At 34.3% G+C, this 24,195-nt stretch overlaps 2 protein-coding genes across 5 annotated transcripts; one reads left to right on the top strand and one right to left on the bottom strand.

Annotated features, from left to right (window-relative positions):
- Positions 1–3,791: 3,791 nt before the first annotated feature.
- LOC110811026 (putative serine/threonine-protein kinase WNK10) lies at positions 3,792–8,777 on the top strand. Of its 2 annotated transcripts, XM_088219484.1 has the most exons (7): positions 3,792–4,510; positions 5,957–5,994; positions 6,146–6,373; positions 6,460–6,680; positions 6,767–6,924; positions 7,032–7,437; positions 7,520–8,777. In XM_088219484.1, the coding sequence occupies exons 1-7, from the start codon at positions 4,184–4,186 to the stop codon at positions 8,518–8,520; spliced, it is 2,379 nt and encodes a 792-aa protein (XP_088075610.1). In that variant the 5' UTR covers positions 3,792–4,183; the 3' UTR covers positions 8,521–8,777. The 2 variants fall into 2 exon arrangements, with proteins under 2 accessions (XP_088075610.1, XP_088075611.1); XM_088219485.1 differs by lacking the exon at positions 5,957–5,994 and having other exon boundaries at positions 4,370–4,510.
- Positions 8,778–9,165: 388 nt separating this feature from the next.
- LOC110810979 (uncharacterized) lies at positions 9,166–12,011 on the bottom strand. Of its 3 annotated transcripts, none has more exons than XM_088219486.1 (5): positions 11,820–12,011; positions 11,558–11,723; positions 11,314–11,407; positions 11,066–11,147; positions 9,166–9,573 (listed from the first exon to the last, which is right to left on the bottom strand). In XM_088219486.1, the coding sequence occupies exons 2-5, from the start codon at positions 11,663–11,665 to the stop codon at positions 9,549–9,551; spliced, it is 309 nt and encodes a 102-aa protein (XP_088075612.1). In that variant the 5' UTR covers positions 11,666–11,723; positions 11,820–12,011; the 3' UTR covers positions 9,166–9,548. The 3 variants fall into 3 exon arrangements, with proteins under 3 accessions (XP_088075612.1, XP_021893002.2, XP_088075613.1); XM_088219487.1 differs by lacking the exon at positions 9,166–9,573 and adding an exon at positions 9,598–10,987; XM_022037310.2 differs by lacking the exon at positions 11,066–11,147 and having other exon boundaries at positions 11,820–12,007.
- Positions 12,012–24,195: the final 12,184 nt, after the last annotated feature.

A 24,195-nucleotide genomic window follows, 5' to 3' on the forward strand; every position in this document is an offset into this window, starting at 1 on the left:
TATTATTCATCATTACTCTGTCAAAATTCACTGCTTTATACATAGTAAATGCATCCTTCCTGGGTGTAGTATAATAGGATGCTGCTAAATTAACAACTCACTTAGTATCAAGATCAATAATATGATCATAATCCTCAAAAAAAGAAAGTGCAACCAATTCTTCATCATTAGTTACAACTACTGTGGTATTCTGATCATCTGCATTTTTTTAATTATTCTTTTGTTTTTTAAAATTCTATAGTTTTATTTCATATATCATTCATTACCACAATGATAACAACTGAATTTTTGTTTATTGTGTCCTTTAAGATCTCTTCTTCTACTTTAACCCCTAATCTCTATGATAAGCATTTGTGAGGTATCATTGCTCATATCATTCCTTTAGATCTCCTCATTATAGAGATTATTCTTTACCATGAATGAAGACAAAACACCTTCTGAAGCAGAGTTATTAAGAGACAACACCAAGATCTCCTAACAATCTGGCAACGAATTCAAAAGTAATAATGGCTGCATTTCATCATCTATAGTTAATTTCTTAATACTCAATTGATTTACCAAATCTTTGAATTCACTCAGATGTTCCGTTATTGACTATCCAACTTGCAACTTCATATTCATCAACTTTCTAATAACAAAATATTTATTTTGAGCATTTTTTCTCTCGTACATATTCTTCAATTTTTTCCACAAGTCCTGTGCATTGACTTTTTTGCTTATATAGTAATGGATACTGATATCCACCCACTGTCGAATAGTTCTGATAGTTTTCTCTATATTTTCTCCCAATTGTCTTATGATTTTCTAGTTAGTTTACCAGTTCCTAATTTAATAAGATCATACAGATCTCTACAATAAAAAACATCCTCCATCTTCATCTTCTAAATTGAATAATTTGAAGCTGTCAATTTAATCATAATATCTATATAATCGTCCATTCTAATTTACACAATTAATTCTAAACCACATATCAACCAAGTTCTGATATCAATTGTTGGATCCCGAACAAAGATATAATTAATTATGTAAATTAAGATAATATCAAATTAATTTGTATACACTAATAATAATAATTCCACGCCAATTGATGCATAACCGAGTAAAAATAATAAACAGATAATAACTGCAAAATAAACTAAATATAAAATTTTACGTGAAAAATTTGTTAGTGTGAAGAAAAAAATTAAGAGTCAAATTTTAAATCAAATTCACTAGTAACATAAATAAGTACAAGATAATCCGCTGAGAATTAAATTCAGAACAATAAAGAAACAACTTTTACTTGTGTAGAACTTGAAGAAAAAAAAAATGTAAACAAAATCAAATTTAAACTTTCATAGAAAAAAGATGAAATAGATGACATTAACAATGATGTCACGGATGAGAGAGAATGACAACCACTTTTTTTTTTTTTTTTCTTCTCTTGGCAACCTATAAGTCCCTTCATTTTTCTCTTTTTTCCTTTTATCTTCTCTCTTTTTTAATTTTTTCTTCTCCTCCGCTTGAATCTTATTTCGAACTCTGCTCATCTCTTTTTATAGGTTAGAGTAGCAGTTTAAATCATTTTCTCTACTCATAAATTTTTTTTGAAGTCTGAAATTTTATCTCATATTTATTTATGCATCTTCTTCTTTTTTTTTTTTTCTTATCAACATAATTTTGTTTTAATTGCCAATTTTTTTTTGACAGCATTTTTTTTTTAGGTTTCTAGACTAGACTCTTCAAAACAAATGTTATGTGAAATATTTTTCGAAAAATTATATATTTTTTCTTATTTACCGTACATCTAACGAAAAATTAAAAATGTTTTGAAGAGTTTAAAAATCATGTTCACGAAAAATTACGAGATAAAATTTGGTAAAATGATATAGATGAGAAAATTAAATGAAATAAAAAAATTAATGCAATTAATTGATTAAAAAATTTAAAAGTAATAATAATAAGAACATTTTAATTAAACACATTTCGTTGAGCCCATACACAAAACTCAAAAACCCATTAATAAAGCCCAACCTATAGCAACGAGCTAAAAGTAAACGAAAGGGTATTAAAACGTTGGCGTTTTGGAGAAGCTCTCCGCCTTTTTAATCTATTAACAGACACGGACAAGATTGTTGTGCATTTATATATCTGAAAAGATAAATAAATGTTTATTTACTGTCAAACTATTAAGTATGCTTCATGGAGTGTTTATACACCTCAAGCTTATGAAAAAATTTGTGAATTTTTTTTTTTAAATTTTTTAAGTTTATCTTTATCTGATTGAATCCTATAATGCTAGTTAAGCGATTACTAATTTTTTTTTTTTTTTTTTTTTAATTTATTTATTTTAGTAAATAATAATAATTAGGCAAATTAGAAAGATTTCGTTACAATTTTGTAAAATTAAAAAAATAAATCTTCTTGATTAAGTTTTTTTTTTATTTTAAAAAAAAAAGTAAAGATGACTTTATTTTTGAATAATTGTACAAAAATCGTTATATATTTTAATTTTAAATTAAGTGATACAAGTAAAATAATGTAAGTAGATTTACTAAAAATCCTTAGTCCTTATCATCATTTTTTCTAGACTATGTTTGTTAAACCATCTTTTTATTCTTCTTCTTTTCACCTCTCCCAACACTCACTCACTCACTCCCTCCCTCCCTCACTATTCTTTTCCTTTTCACCTCTCCCGGCATGCATGTGGCTAATTAACTAGAGTGAGGATAAACGAAAAACGAAATTAATTTTGCACATTTTTAAGATGCCTATATGCCGAATCGGACAAAAATAGAATATTAAACAGGCGGTCAAGTATAATAATAGTGATGAATTAGTTCATAACTCCAAATTAATAGTCAAGGAGAATCTTCAATTATCAAGAGTCATTTTTACCTCTTTTGTTTAAATACCCAATAAGTGACTCTTGGTTTAAGTAACAACTATTTTTGACGTAATGATGTAAAGTATATTCATAATTAATTTTAATTAAATATTTTATTATTAAGTTAAGAGTTAAAAAGAAAATTAAAATACAACTTATATGTGATTTGAAATTTCAATTGTACCCAATAAATGCCACGTATCATGAATTACATAGGTTGAGAGATGGTGATAATAAAAAGCTTCCCAAATATGAAACTTGTGGAGATCGATTTCAATCATTTGTATATATATATATATATATATTATAATTTTAATAATTTTGATACAAGTATCATGTATGTATGTATGTATGTATATATATATATATATATATGTATATATATTATGATAATAATTAAGAAACACGTCAGCATTTCTTTTAGGATGTACAAATAATGTTGGTAAAAAAAAATAGTGTATTTAAGAGTAGACTTTTTCTTTGGAATGCACGCCATTATGGAATAAATATTTGACCAACTGTAATTAGTTGGAAGGATCTTCTTTTTGTACAATTAAACATGTAACAGGAATACATTTAAAATGTGATTTACAAAATTAAATAATTACTAGTTTGAAATAATTTTTTTTTAATTATAAAAAAATTAATTATTTATAAATATCTTTTTCCGTATTTTATAATATTTGTCTCTTTTTTTTTTTTTTATTTTTTTTTTAATGACGGTTCGAATGTTTCAGATGCAGAGCAGCTTTTGGATTTTGTTGACAGCCAGCCATCTATCTAGAAGAAACAAAAAACACTCATTTGGAAAATAAGAAAACGGTGCGTTTTGTAACAGAAAAAACAAACAGAAAAAGCTGGCGGCTTATAGCAACGGCGTCGTATTCTTGAAGCTAATTCAAGGTTAAAAACCAAGTTGGTTATCAACTTTTTTTTCCTATTCATCCATACAAGTGTTTGTTTTTTCCATTTCTTACGCACCAGCTCCTCATCCCCTGATTTTCTCTTTTCCTTTTTTAAGTACAAATCCGTTTGCTTTACCAATTTTTTTTTTTTTTTTTTTCACTTTTCTATTACACAATCTCAACAAACAACTTGAATTAATTCTCTTCCTTCTTCTTCCCCCTCCCCCTCCTTTTTTTTTTTTTTGTCAAATTTTTTAATTTGCTGAGTGTTTGGGATTGATGAGAAGGATGATGGTACTGTGGAGTTGGGTGGTACTCGGATTTGTGTGACGATGATGGAATCGCGTGGCATGGAATTTGGGGTTATGAATTTCTCAGCTGGTTCATTGCCTCCAAACAACACCATAGTCGGATGCCGATCCCATTTGCGATCGGCATTCGATTCCTTCTACATTGCCTCCGAAGCTTTCTCCAAGCCACGTCGCCGTTTCGCTCTCGTCAGGGACCAAAACCAGCCATCGCTTTGATCCCCCAATCTCAACAACTTTTACCTCATAAAAAAACACTTGGTTCTACTTTTTACCTTGTCTTTTTGGTAGCTGTTTGGTTCTTGGCAGGAATGAATCCCGCGCCTGGAATGGTGTTGTTGCCTTTGAAAACTGCATCCTTTGGGATAACGGATTCGCTTGATCCTGGATCTGATTATGTAGAAAAAGATCCTACTGGTCGATATGTTCGGGTGCGTCTCTATTTCTTACCTTCAATTATTTCAATCCAAGTTACCATTCATTTTTAATCTTTGATGCAAAGTAATTTCACAAACAAAGATAGGAAATCGACTATTGAGCCTATCCTGCAGCTATCAGATCTACACAAAATTATTGCTTTCATGGCTTTTTAGTCTGAGTACTCGAGTTTCAGTTTCGTGGCCAATTTCTGTATTCAAACTGCAACCTCATAGTTATGATTGCTTCAACTTACGACTTTAAAGTAATGTAGTGGGTGGGAAACCTGCCTTTCCTTGCGGCCTCTCCAATGCTTTGTGTCTGGTTGCTTGGAATTTTCCTAAAAAGTGGGTTTACATACAATAAACTAATCATAGAATTTCATTTTATTTACAAATGAATTGAAGAAAAAATATATTTGCGCTCGAATATATTGAGATTTGTAAGAACATATTTGTTTGAATTTATTAATGTCCTAAAATACGTCAAGAGTATTATGCTTGTATGCATCCTTCCTATCCCCTTGGCCCTTACTCAGATATCCGGAAATAAATTAGGCTTTGTTTGTTTGGTCCATATAAAATACTTTTTAGTGTTTATTTCTTAAAATTTATATGTGAAATAGTCAAAGCACAAAAATTTTTTAAACAAACTAAAGTAACTTTAAATTTTTTTTTTTTAACTTTTATCATTATTTTTTTCTGTCGTTTGTATGATTTTTGAATAACATTTAAATAAAAATTTAAAAAGAATTTTGATGACCAATCCAACTTCAAATTCCTACCCTGTTCTGTGTCACCTTAGGTTATCCTACTGTAACTCTTGCCTAACAAAGGTGGACTCTATTTAGAGAAAACAAACAAGAGCCTAAATGCGTTTTAATTTTTCTCACCCTAACCACCTGCTTCATTTTCATATTCTACTAATTCTAATGAAATTTGAAATAGATTTGTCTAATTTCATACGATGAAATTGATTTCATGGTTTGGAATAATTCTAGACATAAAATATAGATAAGCAAATGAGTTTCCTACTTTTTTGGATTCTTTGTTTCAAACCTAGTGTAAATAAGTGCATAATCCTGCGGTTATATTTGGATATATATCATGATTTGGGAGTCTGCAATTTCATCACCTTTTCGCCTGAGACCAATCTTCATTCCTTTTTACTATGATAAATCAATCTTTCCAGTTTTTGGCTTGATGGATGAGCTTATTTTCAAGTTCAGCTTTTTGAAACCTAAGGAAATCATAAAGAAACCGACTTCTTGGTTCAAATAGTTGGAAGAAATTCTAGATAATTGTGTTCGTGCTTGCTTTTTATCTCATTAAGTACCATTAAAAAAATGAAGATCCCACAGCTTGATTTGTATTTTATTTCTTTAAGTGGACACTATTTTTTGCTGTCTTTTGTTATTAATAATTTTTTTATATTTCTTTTTTCCTTCTTCTTTGTAACAGTTCGACGAGGTCTTGGGCAGGGGTGCTTTTAAGACTGTGTACGCATGTCTAATCTGTCCTCTCTCTTACTAACAAAAAAGAAATATTTCATAGTTTATCTGCATGTCAGATTTTTCAAAGAGGTTGTTATTTGAATGGACTTTTTACTGAAGTATGGCTTATCTGCTTCAACAATGCTTCTTTTTGCAGTTTTAAGGGTTTTGATGAAGTGGATGGAATAGAAGTAGCTTGGAACCAAGTAAGGATTGACGATGTCTTGCGGTCGCCAGAAGATTTAGAAAAATTATATTCCGAGGTTCATCTCCTAAGATCATTGAAACATGAAAATATCATTAAATTTTATAGTTCCTGGGTAGATGATAAGAAGAAAACTGTCAACATGATCACTGAGCTCTTCACATCTGGAAGTCTGAGGCTGTATGTTTTCTTGAGTGTTCTTCAATCATCATTTTCTGTGTAATTTTTATATGAAACTGAGGATATTGCATGTCTTTTGATACCAGATACCGTAAGAAACACAAGAATGTGGATATGAAGGCCATAAAGAATTGGGCGAGGCAGATTCTTCGAGGCTTAGTCTATCTCCATAGTCACAATCCACCCATTATTCATAGGGACTTAAAGTGCGATAATGTTTTTGTTAATGGAAATAATGGAGAAGTTAAAATTGGAGATTTAGGACTAGCAATTGTCATGCAGCAGCCTACTGCTCGAAGTGTTATTGGTAAGAAACTACTCTTTCCCCAAATACTAAATTCTGAACCAATGGACATAATATGAAACAGTATGGTTTTTATGTCCTTCCATTAGGTACTCCTGAATTCATGGCACCAGAGCTTTATGAAGAGGAATATAATGAACTCGTTGATGTTTATTCTTTCGGAATGTGCATGTTGGAGATGGTTACCGTTCAGTATCCTTACAGTGAATGCAAAAATCCAGCCCAAATTTATAAGAAAGTCACCTCTGTAAGTTCATTCACCAGTTTATCGTACCTCATCTCCAGGGTACCCCTTTCACAGAGTCTTTACCCTGATGCTCTATTTAAATCTTGATGAGCTTAGTTCTGCTGCAGGGCATAAAACCTGCTTCTCTCGGCAAGGTGAGTGACCCCCAAATTAAGGAATTCATTGAGAAATGCCTTGCTCCAGCGTCAGAGAGATTGTCAGCAACAGCACTTCTAAAAGACTCGTTCCTCCAATCTGAAAATCCCAAGGAACCAATACTCACTCCTTTGCAGTTCCATAACCAGAGCCCCAAATCTGGGCCGTTGTCCATGGAGATAGATTCTGACTATAAGCAACTTTCTTCAAGCACGTGTACAGGAAGCAACATCGAAAGTCCGAATTGGCCAGTCTCAGAGTATCAAAGTCCATTTCTAGAATATCAGAGGATGCATAAAAATAATAAGTTTAGATTGCGGGGGAAGAAAAATGATGAGAACTCAATATCATTGACCCTGCGCATCGCTGATTCACATGGTTAGTTAGAAATGCAAGCCAAAAAAGTGGGTTCTCTTACTGTTTTATGGTGTGATAATAACAGACTTGCTTTTTCTTGCAGGTCGAGTGAGAAATATACATTTTCTGTTTTACCTTGATACTGATACTGCACTATCAGTAGCCAGTGAAATGGTTGAACAACTTGAATTAGCGGATCATGACGTGGATTTCATTGCTGAGTTTATTGATTATCTCATTATGAAACTTCTACCCAGTTGGAAACCATCATCTGATTATTCCTCGAGTGGAGCAATAAGTCTCTATGATACATCCCCGAGAGTTGAGAATCACAATGCAGCAATGGGGTACCCATGGGATTCATTGCTTAACGACGTTTCATCTGATTTCATGATTGAGCAAGATGTTCCTGACATGAATACAAACCCTGAAGAAGGTTGCTTACAAGGCCACACTGATAACCATGGGATTCATGATGCCATTTCATCTGACTCCATGATTGAGCAAGATGTCCCTGAACTGAGTACAAATCCTGAAGAAGACGATCCACAAGTCCATACGGAAGGCATGTCTGGTAACGCTGATAGTGATGTTTCTCATGGAGACTATCATTCTTCTCCAAGCTTGGCCAATTTGGAAGATCTAGAATCTCAAGCTTCAATTGATTCAGAAATACTGATTGAAGATACTCCACTAAAAGTTGAGAGCGCATCTGAAGCTGCTGATCAAAACATGGGTGGATGCTCTAAAGCCTTAAGTGAATATGCCTCTGAACTAGAACTAAGTGATGCACATGATGAAGGCAAAGCACAAATAAATGGTGGCATTGGCGATGAATGCATCCCAATGAATGACATTGGAGAGAGTTCAGAGTTGTCATTTCCCAATTTACTTGAAGCATCTAATATTATGAGCTTAGGAAGCAGCAGTAACTCTTCTGTGTCGTTAAGTGAGAGAGATCTTGATGCAGAGCTAAAGCTGGAACTTGAGGCAGTTGAGCAACAATATCAACAATGGTTTCAAGAGCTTTCTAGGATGAGAGAGGAGGCACTGGAATCAACCAAAAAGAGATGGTGGGCAAAAAAAAAGCTTGCGGTTCATTGACTCAGGAACTTCAACAATTTTTTTAGTTTATTCACTTGCTTTTTATGTTGTCCGTTCTCTTTCTTTAAGGGCTGTAAAAATATGGAGTGAAACCTCCTGTAAATTTTATGGATGCGACTCTTTTTTTGTGGAAGTCGCAATCCACTTGGGTATATGTTGCTGTGCTTTCGGAGAAAATTTCCTGTTGTTCGTCTGAGAGTGCACTTTGTATAGAATTTTCTAGATTTGTTTATCTATATATTATTTTTTGCTACTTATATTACTATTTCTTATAATGTACTGATCAAAATTGTAGATAAACAGGCGATCAGAAATTATATTGTATTGTCGTTACGGATCTCCACATGAATGAATGGTAGGACCCTAATTCTCATTTGGCATGTACTTACTTAAACTTTAAGCTTCTTCTAGCTGTTTTCGGCTTTCATAGAGTTCGTGTTTTAGATTGTATTGATGATACATCCATATTCATCACCAAACTTACTCTCTTACAACAAATTCATTTTTGTTAAACTATGGATTTATAAACACAGTCATTTGATGGTAGACAGAGATTTATGAATCCGATGGTAGATAGAGGTTTATAAAATCAATGCTTCGATTGGATAAGATTCATTAAAACATCAAAAAGGTGCTGACAAGAAGTAACTGAAATACTGATTATTAGTATCTAGAATTTCGAGAAATTGGCCGGTCCAAGATGCAATTCAACTTTATAATATTACACAAATAAATGGAATGGAGAAGACCAAATCCAAGAAACTCAGAACAGCCTTCTTATAATCCTTATCGTACACGCAAAATTTATTCAGAAGGTTTTCAATATTAAATGCTATTTCATAATTAAAAAATGTAAGATAGATTATCCCCTACTTGTGGAGTCCTTTTGAGATATTATTCTCATTGTACAGCTCAATGATCTTTATTCCTCCTTCCACGTATGTCCGCAACTTGGATTCAAGCACTTATAAAACCTTGTCTCTGGCTCATCAGCGGAACGAATCTGCTTTGACTCAAAAAGGGCCTTGTCATGTTGACACTTTGGGCACGTTGCTGCCATAACATGAGACAGAAGCAATATTCAGAATGTTAAAATAAAGTGAATAGAAATGCTCCTTCACAAATTATATATTGGAAAATGAGACAGCAATCCAAAACACAATAGAATATTAAATTAAAGAATTTCATAGGAAACTTCTGATTTGAGGTAGAGGTTTGACCCCCATGTTTATGCATTTCGTGCCCACCATAAAGCTTATGGAATCAAAGACATTGAACCAGTCTCAGAAGCATGTAATCACCATTACAACATGAAAATCCAATGTCTACACACATTATCTCCATTCACTTTATTTTTCAGCCTTTCAACTGTACCTTACTACACCATGTAATGAAGTCTCTACTTGTTTATCTTAACTCACCAAGTTACATAATGAACTCCTTCAATGTTCCCTCTAATTAAAGAAATGCTCAGGTCTATTCCCTTGAAAGAGGCCTTACGAAGATCACCAGGAATTTTAAGGATTCGGACACTGAGATAAACTTGGATCTAGACTTCTCTGTGTTATATTTGGAGGAAAGCAGGTGGGTTGAGAGAGGAACTTAGAGGAAGCAGAGATTCTATCTGACTTGTCCCAAGCATTGTAGTGACAACGCCCCTGACCTTAACGGATTCTCAATGGTCTTTCTGCAGGACAACTGGAACCTTGTCAAGGACCACGCTATGAAATTGTTTGATGAGTTCTATCCACATGGGAAATTCGTTACCTGTCTAATCTCTAAAAGCCACATTTGTAGTTCTCATTACCAAAGTCCAGGATGCTTGTGATCTGGTGTATTTTTGAGCTAAAGTCATGTGGCTGTACCTATAAGTGACTACTGGAGGCTTTGGCTGCTCAGTAAGGTAAAGGAAAAGTTATTGCAAATCACAATTTACATCTCCAGAAGGGAAATGGATATTGATGTTGTTTTGATGGTTATTAAAGTGGCAGAATATGTCAAAAAGAGAGGCAGGGTTGGGGTTTTCTGCAAGCTAGATGCGAAGAAGAAATGTTGGAACTTTTATTCTATTTGTTCCATTATCTAGGCTCAGGGAAGAGATGTTATAGGGCGGATTAGGTGTTGTGTCTCTTTTGCTTCTTCTGTTTCTATCATTAATGGGCCACCTTCCTCTTTCTTGAACTCATCAAGGGCCTTAAGGCAAAGAGGACCACTTTCCCCTTACCCATCAAATATTTGACCTTCCTCTGGGTACGGAAGCAAGGAAGGGGATTTGGGAGCCCATCAATAAGCAGAATACAAAAGAGGCAAGCTGGTTAGAGAATAAGGTACCTCCCAAAAGGTGGTAGACTTATGTTTTACACTTTTTTAGGTGTCTGAGACTCGTTAACAACAATGCCTTCTCATCATCTCATTCTCCCTACTTCCTCACTTTGATTATCAAGACCTGCCATATTACTTTAGATTCCTGGAAGCCAAACTCCAATTTGTTATTTCACAAAACACAACATTTAGTGTGAATGAAATGTCGTAACAAGGGTCTTACTGCTTAGTTTTAGCAGAAAACCGAAAAGAGATGAAACCTTTCATACGAACATGACAGAAAAGAACAATGAAAACAGGGAATCCTGCAAAATAAGTTCTTTTTCATAAGAACAAAAGAACAGGTAAATACAGTCCATTTGCATTATCCCGAACTCCTCAGCTAAACACCAATACGACAGATATAACAAAAAAATCAAACAGATTAGCATATCCCACCCATGGTGGAATAATTAAACACAAGAAACTAACCTTCAGTTTTGGCTTTGCCCTTCAGCATGTCCTCTTGAGTGTGAGCGGACTCACCCTCTTTCCTAACTAGCTTAGTCTTTCTCCTTATTTTAACCTATTAAGACAAAATAAAATGCCCACAATTCAATAACAGAGATCAATAGTTATCCCTTAAACAATATCAAGAAACATCTTCTAAAAAACAACTAACTAGCAACTGCAGATACACACACATATGCAGACAAAAACATTTAGCTATGAATACCTTGTCCTCAATATAAGCAACGTAGGGACATGCCGGGCAGAAGAATCTGCAATTGCGCTCTCGCCTCTCGTACAGCAACAAGTTCCCACAAGTTGGGCAAAATTCCATTGCTTATTTTACAAAAGGAAAAAAAAAAAGCGCTTTCGAACTTTCTAACTCAGCACAACTACATTGTCAATAGATTACATTAAACAAAATATCATATTACAGAAAGGGTAAATACGCATTTAAAGTAAAAGAAATCGAGAGACGAATTACATACACAGGCCGAAGGAAGATTCGCATCAATGGATTTCCGAGTCGGTACAATGGCAATTGATGAGTTCAAGAAACCCTAATCCGGTTTTCTCGCTTGGGGTTGAGTTCGTCTTTCGGGCTAATAAACAGTTTCCAGTTTCCAATTTAGAGGTTCCAGGGACAGTTGTTTACAGTTTTCGGCACTTAAGCTCTGTTTCCTTTTCCTTCATCATTTACTACCTTTTAGTTTTACAATATTAGAAAACTACCCCCAACTTTTGAATTTTTGTTATGTCTCCCAAATTGAAAAGTAAGTTTTCTTTTTTGAAACTGATAATTTTTTTATGGACCCAAATGAAAAGTAAGTTAATGTAGTGCTTGTTTTGTTACGTAGGGCTTATGTCAAAATAGAAAAGTGAGCATTTGTTTTTTTTACTAAAATATCTATATCAAAAATTATAAAAACTTTTGTTGTGAAAATTAATCCCAAATTCGCACACAATATTACACAAAGTAATGAGTAAAAAAAGAAAATACAAAATTTACTTAGTTCGACAAAGATATCTACGTTTACGAATAAGAATGAGAAGAAATTTTTTCACTATCATAAAAAATCAAAATACATCAAATCACTTAAGTGATAATGTGACACCCCAAACCCGGTTTGAGACGTAATTTCTACTCAGGTCATTTTCATACAATAGGCTCGCAGAATATACATAAATTTAACATACAACCTAACATTTTATATGATATATATAGTTGTTATATATATAGCACATGATATTAAAATTTAGAGTTTAACAAAACAAAACGATTTTTTTTTGAATATGCACAAAATATACATAACAGGAACCCTTTTACAGGTTCTACTCGTCTGACAGCGGTTATGACTCTTCTTTTTCTTATGAAAAATATCATAGTGAAATTTAATGAGTTTCACCGGCTCAATAAGTATTTTTGTTCTTTCAAACCTAGATAAGATTTTATGCAAAAACATTCAATATGAGACAAATACAGTAATAATGTTTTCAATGCAAAATTTATTTGTAATTTTTATCATTTTCTAAATCAGAATTTGCTTATTAAATACAATTATTTTGGACATTCTAGTTTCATATGTTTATGATGATTTCTAAATTTTATTCGAATATCATTTACAACCTCGAAGTACAACTACATACACTCGAAAGAACATATATACACTCGAATATCATTCATAATCTCGAAATATAACAACATACGCTCAAAATATCATATATACACTCGAAAGATCATCTCTAAAATTTCATCACGCGAGTCGTTTATGTTGTCGTCGAGAAGAGGCGAAATGAATTTTTCCATCGCATGGATAACACACACAAAATCTCACAATGACCATAACAGTTACGTTTGCTGGGTGACCCACACTCATAAACACTTATTCACATCTGGAATAGATTTCAAACTCTATCCATGTGCAGGTTCACCATGCTTGCTGAACTTCAGCCACACACACACACTCCCCTTATCGATTCAAACTAAACGAGAAGGTATTTCAGGGTCCATACCCTATTCACTTGCATCCTCTCCTTTTCTAATTTTTATTTACTTCCCTCTTATTCTATTTTTCTCTTAAATTTTATCTAAATTAATCGTTTCGTAACTATAATTACTTCCCTTCTATTTTTATTCATTTTCTTACGTTATTTTATTTTCTTTTTCTCAACCTTCCGCTTAATTGGTGATTTCTTTTAAATTTAAAATTTATTTCTTATCACCAGTTCAAGTATTCCTCAGTTCTTAATTTTTTTCTGGTTTCCATCTCCTCATAAATTCCAAACATATTAGAGTTCACTTGTCATAGGTCCGGTTTTTGTTCTTCATCAAAAAATCGAGTCAATATATGTTCTATGTTTAAAACACACACAAATTAATAATATACATGCATTAATTCAAAATCTTAATCTAGGTTCATAATAAAAAATACTTACAACTCACAACGATCTTCCCAAATCTGCTTGAACGTCCTAGTTCATTGTACACACACATGGCACAAATTAATTAATGCAATTTAAATATTAAACAGTGACTAAATTTGACCAAAATTATGGTTTCCAATGACAACCTCACGGGATGCCCGGCTCACCGCATAAGGGTGAGCAGTCTGCTCCCTAAGTGTCCCTATTCCCAAACCCGGGAGTATCAGGTTCCTGTACCCAAGGAAGACTCCTCAGTTTTTGAGTGGGCGAACGACTAGGCCGAGCTCGCGCGGCTAGCTCGACATCGACCATCCACCCCCGTCGCCCTAACAGTCAAACAATCATAAAAAAAAGGCTTACCTGCACTGGCGTGGTGCAATTCAGCCTCAGGTTCAACTCTGAGGATGGTCTATCTCGGTTCTCCGCAACTCTCCTTGCTTGCTTCAAAGTTTAGACGACGGATTTCACACTTACATACCGGTTAGTGCAAAATAGGAAAAGAGATTGAAGGAAAAGTAGATGAAAATGATGGAACTTACCTTATTTTGCTTCAAATTCTACCATCATATGGTGCTCCTTGGCTCGATTTCTATTTCTTCCCCTTCTATTTGGCTTCGGCTTCCACGATGCTCCCGCCTCTGCTACTCTCTCTTTTTTTCTTCCCTTGCGGTGATTATTATCTACTCTTTCCCTCACTTTCTCGCTCGGCTATGCACTTTCCTTCTCTCCTTTCCTCTTATCCGGCCTCCTCTCTCAGCTGAGCAGCTATCTCCTTCTTTATCTCATTTTCGGTTTCTCTTTTTAAATGAAGAAGAAACCATAAATTTTTCCTTATATACCCATCTCCCTGGGTCGTTGGATCTTGCAAGGCTCAATCTAGCTGTTTAACATGAATAAAATCCCAGCCGTTAAATCCCTCAAACGGTTCGATCAGGACCATCCATCTCCTGATTTCTTTTTGCCCCCTTCTACTTCTATTTATTTATGTTTTTACCCCTTTTTTTTACTTGTTTTTATTTAGGTCATTGAAATTAATAAAAACGTCTTAATTTTTAATATTTCTTTCATTTAGACCCTAATCCTAATTTGATTATTTATTTACATATCCTTTTTATTTTATCTAAGGTCCGGATATTACAATTCTCCCCTCCTTACAAAAATTTGGTCCTCTAAATTTGATATATCTTTAAAGCAAGTGAGGATATCGAGCTCGTATCGAGTCCTCAGTTTCCCAAGCAGTTTCTGCTAGTGAATGATGTTGGCATAGCACTTTGACCATCAGAATAGTCTTGTTCCTTAATACTTGCTTTTGTTTATCCAACATGCCCACCTCTTGATAGAACATGTCTTTCTCGATAAGAATATCTTCATACTGATGTACATGAGATGGATCAGGGTGATACTTGCATAGCTTGGATACATGAAACACATCATGGATATTAGCTAACTTTGGTGGCAATGCTAGTCGGTAAGCAGTAGTCCCAACTCTTTCCAATATTTTGAATGATCCAATGAAGTGATGGCTCAATTGTCTTTCTTTCCAAATCTCATAATGCCTTTCATTGGTAACACTTTTAAGAACACATGATCCTCTATCTCAAATTCTAAGCCCTTTCTACAGTTGTCTGCATAACTCTTCTGTCTTCTTTGGGCGGTTTGAAGATTTTTCTTAATTAAAACAACCTTTAATGTAGCTTCTTTAACTAATTTAGGTCCAGTTAATTTCCTGTCTCCAAACTCTTCCCAACATATAAGATATCTATAGGATCTGTCATAAAGTGTTTCATACGGAGTTGTATTAATACTGGACTAATAACTGTTATTGTAGATAAATTCAATTAATGGTAGATGGTCATCCCAATTTCCTTTCAGCTCTAGTACACAAGCCCTAAGCATGTCTTTTAATGTCCGAATGGTTATTTCCGTTTGCCTATCTGTTTGTGGGTGAAATATCGTACTGAAAGATAATGTGGTGTCTAAAGCCTTCTGAAGACTCGTCCAAAATCTAGAGGTGAAACGAGCATCTTGATATGAAATTACTGACAACAAAATATTATGAAGTCTAATTACTTCTTTAATATATAACCTGACAAGTTTGTCTGAAGGATCTGTAGCTTTTATTGGTAGAAAATGGGTTGACTTCGTTAATCTGTCAACTATCACCCAAATAGTATCATGGTTCAACTTGGTTTTAGGCAAACCTATCATAAAGTTCATAGTGATATGTTCCCACTTCTATTCTAGAACTGGTAGGGGTCGAGTAATCCCATGACTTTTGATGTTCAGCCTTGATCTTCTGCCATGTGAGACATTTATGAACAAATTCATAGATATCTTTTTTTCATCCCATTCCACCAACATCGAGGTCGCAAGTTCTGATACATCTTGGTGATGTCTGAGTGTATGATAAATCTAGAATTATGTGCTTCCTCTACGATGAGTCTCTTCAAGTTCAGGTCATTAGGAGTGCACAGTCTTTCTTTGAATTGAAGCAACCCATTATTATGAACTCTGAAGCCAGGTCTTAAACCTTGTTCGGTTTCTTTCCTCAATGTCCCTATAGAGAGTTAGCTTCTTGAGCATTTTTAACTTTCTGAATCAATACTGACTTGATTTTTAAGCTGGCTATGTACATTTCCCATTTCTGAATGCCTAATTGTAATTCTTGTAAGGTTTCTAGAGTTTCCTATTTAAAAGCTATTAGTTTTGCGATCATGTTGGAAGTCCTGCGACTAAATACATCAGCCACCACATTTTTTTCCTGGATGGTAGGATATCTTGCAATAGTAGTCCTTAAGAAGATCCATCTATCTACATTGGCGCATATTCAGTTCCTCTGCGTGAAGAGATATTTAAGACTCTTGTGGTCAGTATAAATCTTAAATGTCTCTCTGTACAAATAATGATATCAGATCTTAAGAGCATATACAATTGCAGCTAATTTTAAGTCATGCGTTGGGTAATTTCGTTCATGGTTCTTCAATTGTCTTGACCCATATGCGATGACTCTACGATGTTACATAAAAAAACATCCTAAACCTTGATTTAATGTGTCAGTGTACACTACATATTCTCTTGATCCACTATGTAGAGCTAATATTAAAACTGTCACAAGTCGATTTTTAAGTTTTCTGAAACTATTCTCACAGTTTAGAATCTATTCAAACTTAGTATTTTTCTTAGTAAGCCGGTTAAGAGGGGTTGCAATATTAGAAAATTCTTTTACGAATCAACGATAGTACCCAGCCATACCTAAAAATTTACGAACACCTTTCACAGTGGTGGGACGTTCCAATCCCATAATAGACTTAGTCTTTGCCGGATCCACAGATACTTTGTAATTGAAAATCACGTGACCTAAAAAGGTGATCTGTTCAAGCCACAATGCACATAAAAAGGTGATTTGTTCAAGCCACAATGCACATTTACTCTATTTTACATATAACTTATTTTTCCTAAGGCTTTCCAGAACATGTCTTAAGTATTCTACATGTTCTTCTCAACTCTTTGAATAAATCAATATATCATCAATAAATACAATAACCAACTGATTCAGTCAGGACTCAAATATCTTATTCATCATATCCATAAATACCGACAGGGCATTTGTCAACCCAAAAGGTAAGACTAAGAACTCATAATGGTCATATCTGGTTCTAAAAGTGGTCTTTGGAACATCTTCATGTTTAACTTTACCTGATGGTAAACGAATCATAAATCAATTTTGGAAAAGAGTTGGGCCTCTTGCAATTGATCAAATAGATCGTCAATCCTTAGCAAGGGATATTTATTCTTGATGGTGATTCGGTTGAGTTTTAGGCCTTTTATCTTGTGAACCAAACACTGGAGTTGGCCTTCTCGGAGGTACAGAGGGTCTAGAACTGTATGCTCCTAAGGATGAACCCTTAAGTATGTTATCCACTATCTCTGCTTTTGTCAAGACTTCATCATAAGTACTCAATTCTAAAACTGCAAGAGAATCCTGAATTTATAGGCGTAGCCCCATTGGAACTTCCTTGCCCTCTGTCCTTCATCAGTCATAATTATCAGAGCAAAACAAGTCAATTCACTAAACCTCCGGGTAGACTCAACTACTGACAAGTTTTTTCGGAGTTAGCTGCATAAATTCTAACTTTTTCTCATTTTAAAGTTGTGCAGGAAAATATTCAGTGTTGAACGCCCCCAGAAACCATTCCTAGGTGATGGGAGCAGGTAAAGTGGTTTATTTGAATTCCAACCAATAGTAAGCTTCACCTACAAGTACGTACGTAGCAAGAATCATTTTATGTTCAGTAGCCACCCCTAAAACTCTGAATGCCTTTTCAATTGCCTTTAACCATCCTTCAGCTTCAATAAAATTCTTTGTACTAGTGAATATAAAGGCCTGAAACTAAAAGAAAAGGGTTTATTATTTAAATATGAAAGCGAATAATAAAGTTAGAATTTATATTTTTTACACAGTAAATTAGAATGCTCAATAGGGTTACGGAAATGTCCCTACTAAAATAGCTCATAAAAAGAAACAAATAAATGGCTTAAAACAAATAGATAAAGATTCCAGGGGTTAACCTCCACTAACTCTTGAAGAGGCTCTGAGAGGTAAACTACTCGCAATCTTCTTACTGATCGGGATCTGGATCTTGATCCTCTTGATCTAAATTGATTAATATAAGAGTGAGCTATACTAGCATAGTAAGAATATTATATTAATCACTGATAAGAAAAACTGAAGGTTGGTAAAAATCACAAAAACAACTAATGAAGTCCTTAATTTAAGTAAATTCATTTATCATGAAGAAAACCGTTCGTTTCATACTTCCTGTTACGAGTTTCCTAAAAATCAACATATGAAGAATAGTAACCAAATGACATTTTAATTTAATGTGCAAGATTAGTAATTCTTCTTTTTTAACATACTTACTAGTACCATTGGAGAACCATAGGGATGTTTCCCCCACACGTGAACCCAATATCCAAATTTATCAATTAATTAGTCGTTCTCATATCCCGTCTGGTAATGAGTGCCAAACATTCTATTACCTTGATATCCCGTTCGATATAAGGGTGAACCATATCTCTCAAACCCTTCCAGTATGAAACTTTCCAGCCCCATTCGATCGAGATAATGTTTAAAGTAGAGTTCTCTATGTATCAGGATCGTCCGCCATTTCCCAAGATACCTGGTAAGCTTTCACATAAAGATCTTCATCAATAAAACAACCACAAAGCGATACCAATATCTCAGTTTATATTCACAGATAATTAAATGGCATTTATGCAAACAATACAATTTTACACCTCAATAACCAAGAAACGTACTCAAGACATTTATTTCAAATCAATCAATCAGATCAAAAAAATAATGATTAGATAGTTAATAAACGAGAAAATAATTAAAAATAATAATTAAGGTACATGGCAGAATAATAATCAATTTAAGCAGTATAAGAAAATGAATAGGCAACACAAACAAACTAGGGTAAATATAAACTGACCAGTTACGCCTCCACTAGTGACCTGTAATTATTTTTAGCGTTTTTCTAATTTTTCACAAATCATAGCATTATTAAGTCTCAATTTACTGTAACAGGGAATAGGGTGAAGGATTCTTACTCAGATCAGTGTTCGAAATGTCGTGCTACCTACTGCGCCTTCTGACGGTTTTCCAATTTTTCAAATTTTCTCTGTAGAAATTAAAATACCCGTCACGTATCTAAAAATACATCGAAAGGCCAAAATTAGTGTTGAAAACCCTTTTCGGGTCAATTTTTGGGTTCCGACACAACAGCGTGCCGTGCTCTGACACCAACAGTGGTGGTTTGCCTCGGTCTAGCTAGTTTTAGCTGGTTTTATACGTATTCCTGCTAAAAAATATATTAAGAGGTCTCGGTGGCCAAAAAATAAAAAAAAAACAAACCTACCAGCGGGGGGGTCTCTGGGTACGGCGGTTCTGCTGGTTCTCCTTCGTGTCTGGGGTTTCTTTTTTGGCTAATCTGCACACAAAAAAGAACGGTGAAAACAATGGTCAAAAAATTGTGTGAAATAAGAAACAGGAAGGGACTCATCGGAGAGCGTTTAGGGTTTTGGCTGTGACGGCTCCACCGGGTTTTACCCGCAATTTTTTTGCTCACCCGCCGTTCTTTTTACTTTGATATGACCATAGGGAGGCTCGAAATTAAATTCCGAGTGTGGAGGAAAAGTTTTATCTTTTTTTGGTGGTCGGCAGTGGCTCCGATGCAGCGACAGTCAGGGATCGACCTCCTTCTCCGACGTGTGGTTCTTCTTCTCTAGCAATGGCTAGTCGGCTAGGGTTAGGTTCTCCTATGATGTGATGTTTAAATACTCATTCTGTGTCGATATGGACCGTCCATTCGAGAACATATAGAGCGAGGAAGCTCATTCGATGATTTTTCGTTTAGACTGATTGCATGGACGAATCTGAACCGTCCATCGCGATCAATTTCATCCGTCCAATCGCATTTAAAGAGAGAATGCATCAGGCTGCTTGCGTGCGCGGGATGCGATTTGGGTCATTGGATTGCCCAAGCACATGGATCGTCCACATGGAGCTGATATCAGCCTGTCAGCCACGTGACATGCTCTGGTTCGCTGAGGTTGCTAACTGGACCATCCCACGTGGCCAAACTTTTTTTTTTTGCAATTTAACTCCATGTTTTTAATTTTTTCTTTAAAAAACACATCCCATATTCAAAATTTTGCCCTTTTTCCCAAAATTATTTTCAATTTCATCTATAATCTATTTTTTCTCAAAATTCAACAAAATTAGATTGAAATAAAATTATATTAATTATTTATATAATTTTTATAAATAAAAAACATTATCCCGGGTCGAGTTTTGGGCTCGGGTATTACAGTGAAGGTGGGAGAATTAAGTCTCATAAACTTCCTATGACAATCTGAATCCATAACGGGTGGTTCAAGATTATATGAAGCTGGTACTGGAGGAGGATCAAGTAATTCTTCTCTAACTACTCTAGGCTGATTGACAAGCTCCTCTACTATATGGTACAACTGATAAATATTTTCCTCTAAGGACATATAATTGGGTGATTGCCCCAATGGAGATCGTCCACGTCTCATTTTACAACTCTACATCCAAAAAAGAACGTATTAGAACATTCCAATGTAACGTTTCCTACTCCTAAACATCCCAAAAGTTATAAGAAATTACATTTAAACTCTAAAACCTCATGCACAAGGGATGATTCTAGGAATGTGGGCTCTGATACCACCTGTAACACCCCAAACTCAATATGAGGTGCAATTCCTATTCATGTCATTTTCATATAATGGGCCCACATAATATATATATGCATAGCTCCAAAAATTTAACGTACAACCTAACATCCCATGTGATATATATAGTAGTTATATATATAGAACATGAGATCCAAATTTAGAGATTAATAAAACAAACAAAATTTTCTCGAATATGCACAAAATATACATAAAAATGAACTATTTCACATGTTTTATTCATCTGGCAGTTGTTCTGGCTTTTCTTTCTTCTCTGAAAAATATCAAGATAAAATTTAATGACTTTCACTAACTCAATAAGTATTTTCGTTCTTCTAAAGCGAGATAAAATCTCATGCAAAAACACACAAAATGAGACAAATATAGTAATAATGTTTTCAATGCAAAATTTATTTGTAATTTCTATCATTTTCTAAACCAGAATTCGCTTATTAAATATAATTGTTTCGGACATTCTAGTTTCACATATTCCTGATCGGATTTTTAAATTTTACTCGAATATCATTTATAAATTCAAAGTATGACTACATACACTCAAAATAACATATATACACTCGAATATCATTCATAACCTCGAAGTATAACCACATACACTCTAAAGATCATATATACACTCGAAATGTCATCTTTAAGGTTTCATCGTGTGATGTCGTTTATCTCGTCGTCTAGGAGAGACGAATTGGATTCCTCTCATCACATGGATATCACACATACAAAATCTCACAATGGCCACATCAGTTATGTTTGCTAGGTGATCCACACTCACAAACACTTATCCATATCTAGACTAGGTTTCAAACTCTATCCATGCGCAGGTTCACCATGCCCGTTGAACTTCAGCCACACACACACACACACACTCTCCTCCTCGATTCAAACTAAACGAGAAGGTATTCTAGGGTCTATACTCTATTCACTTGCATCCTCTCCTTTTGCAATTCTTATTTACTTCCCTCTTATTCTATTTTTCTCTTAAATTTTATTTACATTAATCGTTTCATAACCATAATTACTTCCCCTCTATTTTTATTCATTTTCTTACGTTATTTTATTTTCTTTTTCTCAACCTTTCGCTTAATTGGTGATTTCTTTTAAATTTAAATTTTATTTCTTATCACCAGTTCAAGTATTTCTCAATCCTTGATTTTTTTTGGTTTTCAACTCCTCATAAATTCCAAACATATTAGGGTTCACTTTTCATTAGTTCGGTTTTTGTTCTTCATCAAGAAATCGGGTCAGTATCTGTTCTATGTCTAAAACACACATAAATTTAATAATATACATGCATAAATGAAAAATCCTAATCTAGATTCAAAATCAAAAATACTTACAACTTCTTTATGCAACGACCTTCTCAGATCTACTTGAACGTCCTAGTTTACTGTACACACACACGACACAAATTAATTAATGGAATTTAAATATTAAACAGAGGTGAAATTCAACTGAAATCATAGTTTCTAATGATAACCCGATGGGATGCCCGGCTCACCGCGTAAAGGTGAGCAATCTGCTCCCCAATGGTCCCAATTCCTAAATTAATGAGTATCGAGTTCCCGTACTCGAGGAAGACTCCTCAGTTTTTGAATGGGCTAGTGACTAGGTCGAGTTTGCGCGACCAGTCTGACATCGACCGTCTGTCTCTGTTGCCCTAACAACTAAACGATCACAAAAAAAGGCTTACATGCACCGGCGTGGTGCGATTCAGCCTTGGGTTCAACTCTGAGGATGGTCTTCTCGGTTCCCTACGACTCTCCTTACTTGCTTCAAAGTTTATACGATAAATTTCACACCTACCCATTGGTTAATGCAAAATAAGAAAAGGGATTGAAGGAAAAGTAGATGAAAAGGATGAAACTTACCTTATTTTACTTCGGATTCTGCCGTCACATGCTGCTCCTTGGCCCGGTTTCCCTTCCATCTCTTTCTCTTCGGCTTTGGCTTCTACGATGCACCCACCTCCGTTACTCTCTCTTCTACTCTCTACTCTTCTCATTACTCTCCCACTCGGCTACGCACTTTCCTTCTTTCATTTCCTCTTATCTGGCCTCCTCTATCACCCGAACTTAGGAGAATTTTCTCTCACTAAAGGCTATTCTCCCATTCGAGGAATTTTCTTCTCGCTTTGGAGAATCTTTTATTTTAAAACTCATTTCATGAATTGAGGGAAATCCATGGTCTTCCCCAAAAATTTATTCACTTAATCCTACTAGGTATTCTCTTTTTGTAGTATTTAAGCTTTATATGGTTTTATGTAATATGATAGATTATGATTATTGCTTATTCGTCATCTCCAATTAGCTTCGGAGTGAAGCCCTAATTCTTGGATCTCTAGATTCATCATATTCTAACTCTTATAACTTCTATTTTTTAGGCTTTTGGGACCATAATCCTACTTTTTTAAATCTGTAGATATTTCAGAGGAAGTTCTAGAACATCTCTTAAGGTGTGTATTACATAATTTCTATGGACTCTAATTCTCATGATAATCCTAAACCTCATGATATAAGGGATGGTTCCGAGAAACATGGGCTCTGATACCAATTGTGACGACCTGCTTTCTCCTTTGAGAAAAGAGCATTTTTCCTCACATATAAATTGGTAAATTTATGCAGCACTAAGTGAAAACTTAATATTCAATCATCTCTTGTACAGAATTATAAGTCACAAGGCTTATAAAATTTATTACATTATATCGTTATAATATAGTTAAACTAGCTTTACAAGACGAACTCTTATTGTCACTAAAGGTTCTTCAAAGTTTTCCTTCAACCTTGAATTTGCTTTTGATCTAAACTAATCTGCATTGGGGGGGTATGAATTAGGGTAAACTTCACAGACTCAGTAAGGAAAAGAGGCAGTACCCACAACAAAGACATGCACACACTCAATCACTAAATCTTTTAAATCAATTCATTCAGTAAACATTCAGAATTTTTCATTTCAGTATCATAACTCAGGACATAACAATTCCATAAATAGTATAATTTAGTATCTAATATAATAATTTAAGCAATAAGCAGTTAATTAGATATTAATTCAGTATTTTTATATCGTAACTTTACTCATAACTTTTTGTTCCTTTCTATCAGTTTATGTCTTATTAAAAATAGTTTTACCGCGTGATGTCGTTTCTGCCGGTATCAACAAGAGTAGTAAGGA

Source organism: Carica papaya, chromosome 5, assembly GCF_054855325.1.
Source record: "Carica papaya isolate Zhongbai chromosome 5, ASM5485532v1, whole genome shotgun sequence".
NCBI classification, from domain to species: domain Eukaryota; kingdom Viridiplantae; phylum Streptophyta; class Magnoliopsida; order Brassicales; family Caricaceae; genus Carica; species Carica papaya.

Bases quoted from the DNA above. Each gene is read 5' to 3' on its own strand.
- LOC110811026 (XM_088219484.1), top strand. From the start codon at position 4,184: ATGCCGATCCCATTTGCGATCGGCATTCGATTCCTTCTACATTGCCTC. The intron at 6,925-7,031 runs GTAAGTTCATTC...GTTCTGCTGCAG, and splicing joins TTTATAAGAAAGTCACCTCT to GGCATAAAACCTGCTTCTCT. The intron at 7,438-7,519 runs GTTAGTTAGAAA...TTTTTCTTGCAG, and splicing joins GCGCATCGCTGATTCACATG to GTCGAGTGAGAAATATACAT.
- LOC110810979 (XM_022037310.2), bottom strand. From the start codon at position 11,665: ATGGAATTTTGCCCAACTTGTGGGAACTTGTTGCTGTACGAGAGGCGA. The intron at 11,408-11,557 runs GTATTCATAGCT...TTGTCTTAATAG, and splicing joins TTGCTTATATTGAGGACAAG to GTTAAAATAAGGAGAAAGAC. The intron at 9,574-11,313 runs GTTAGTTTCTTG...ATGTTATGGCAG, and splicing joins GGGCAAAGCCAAAACTGAAG to CAACGTGCCCAAAGTGTCAA.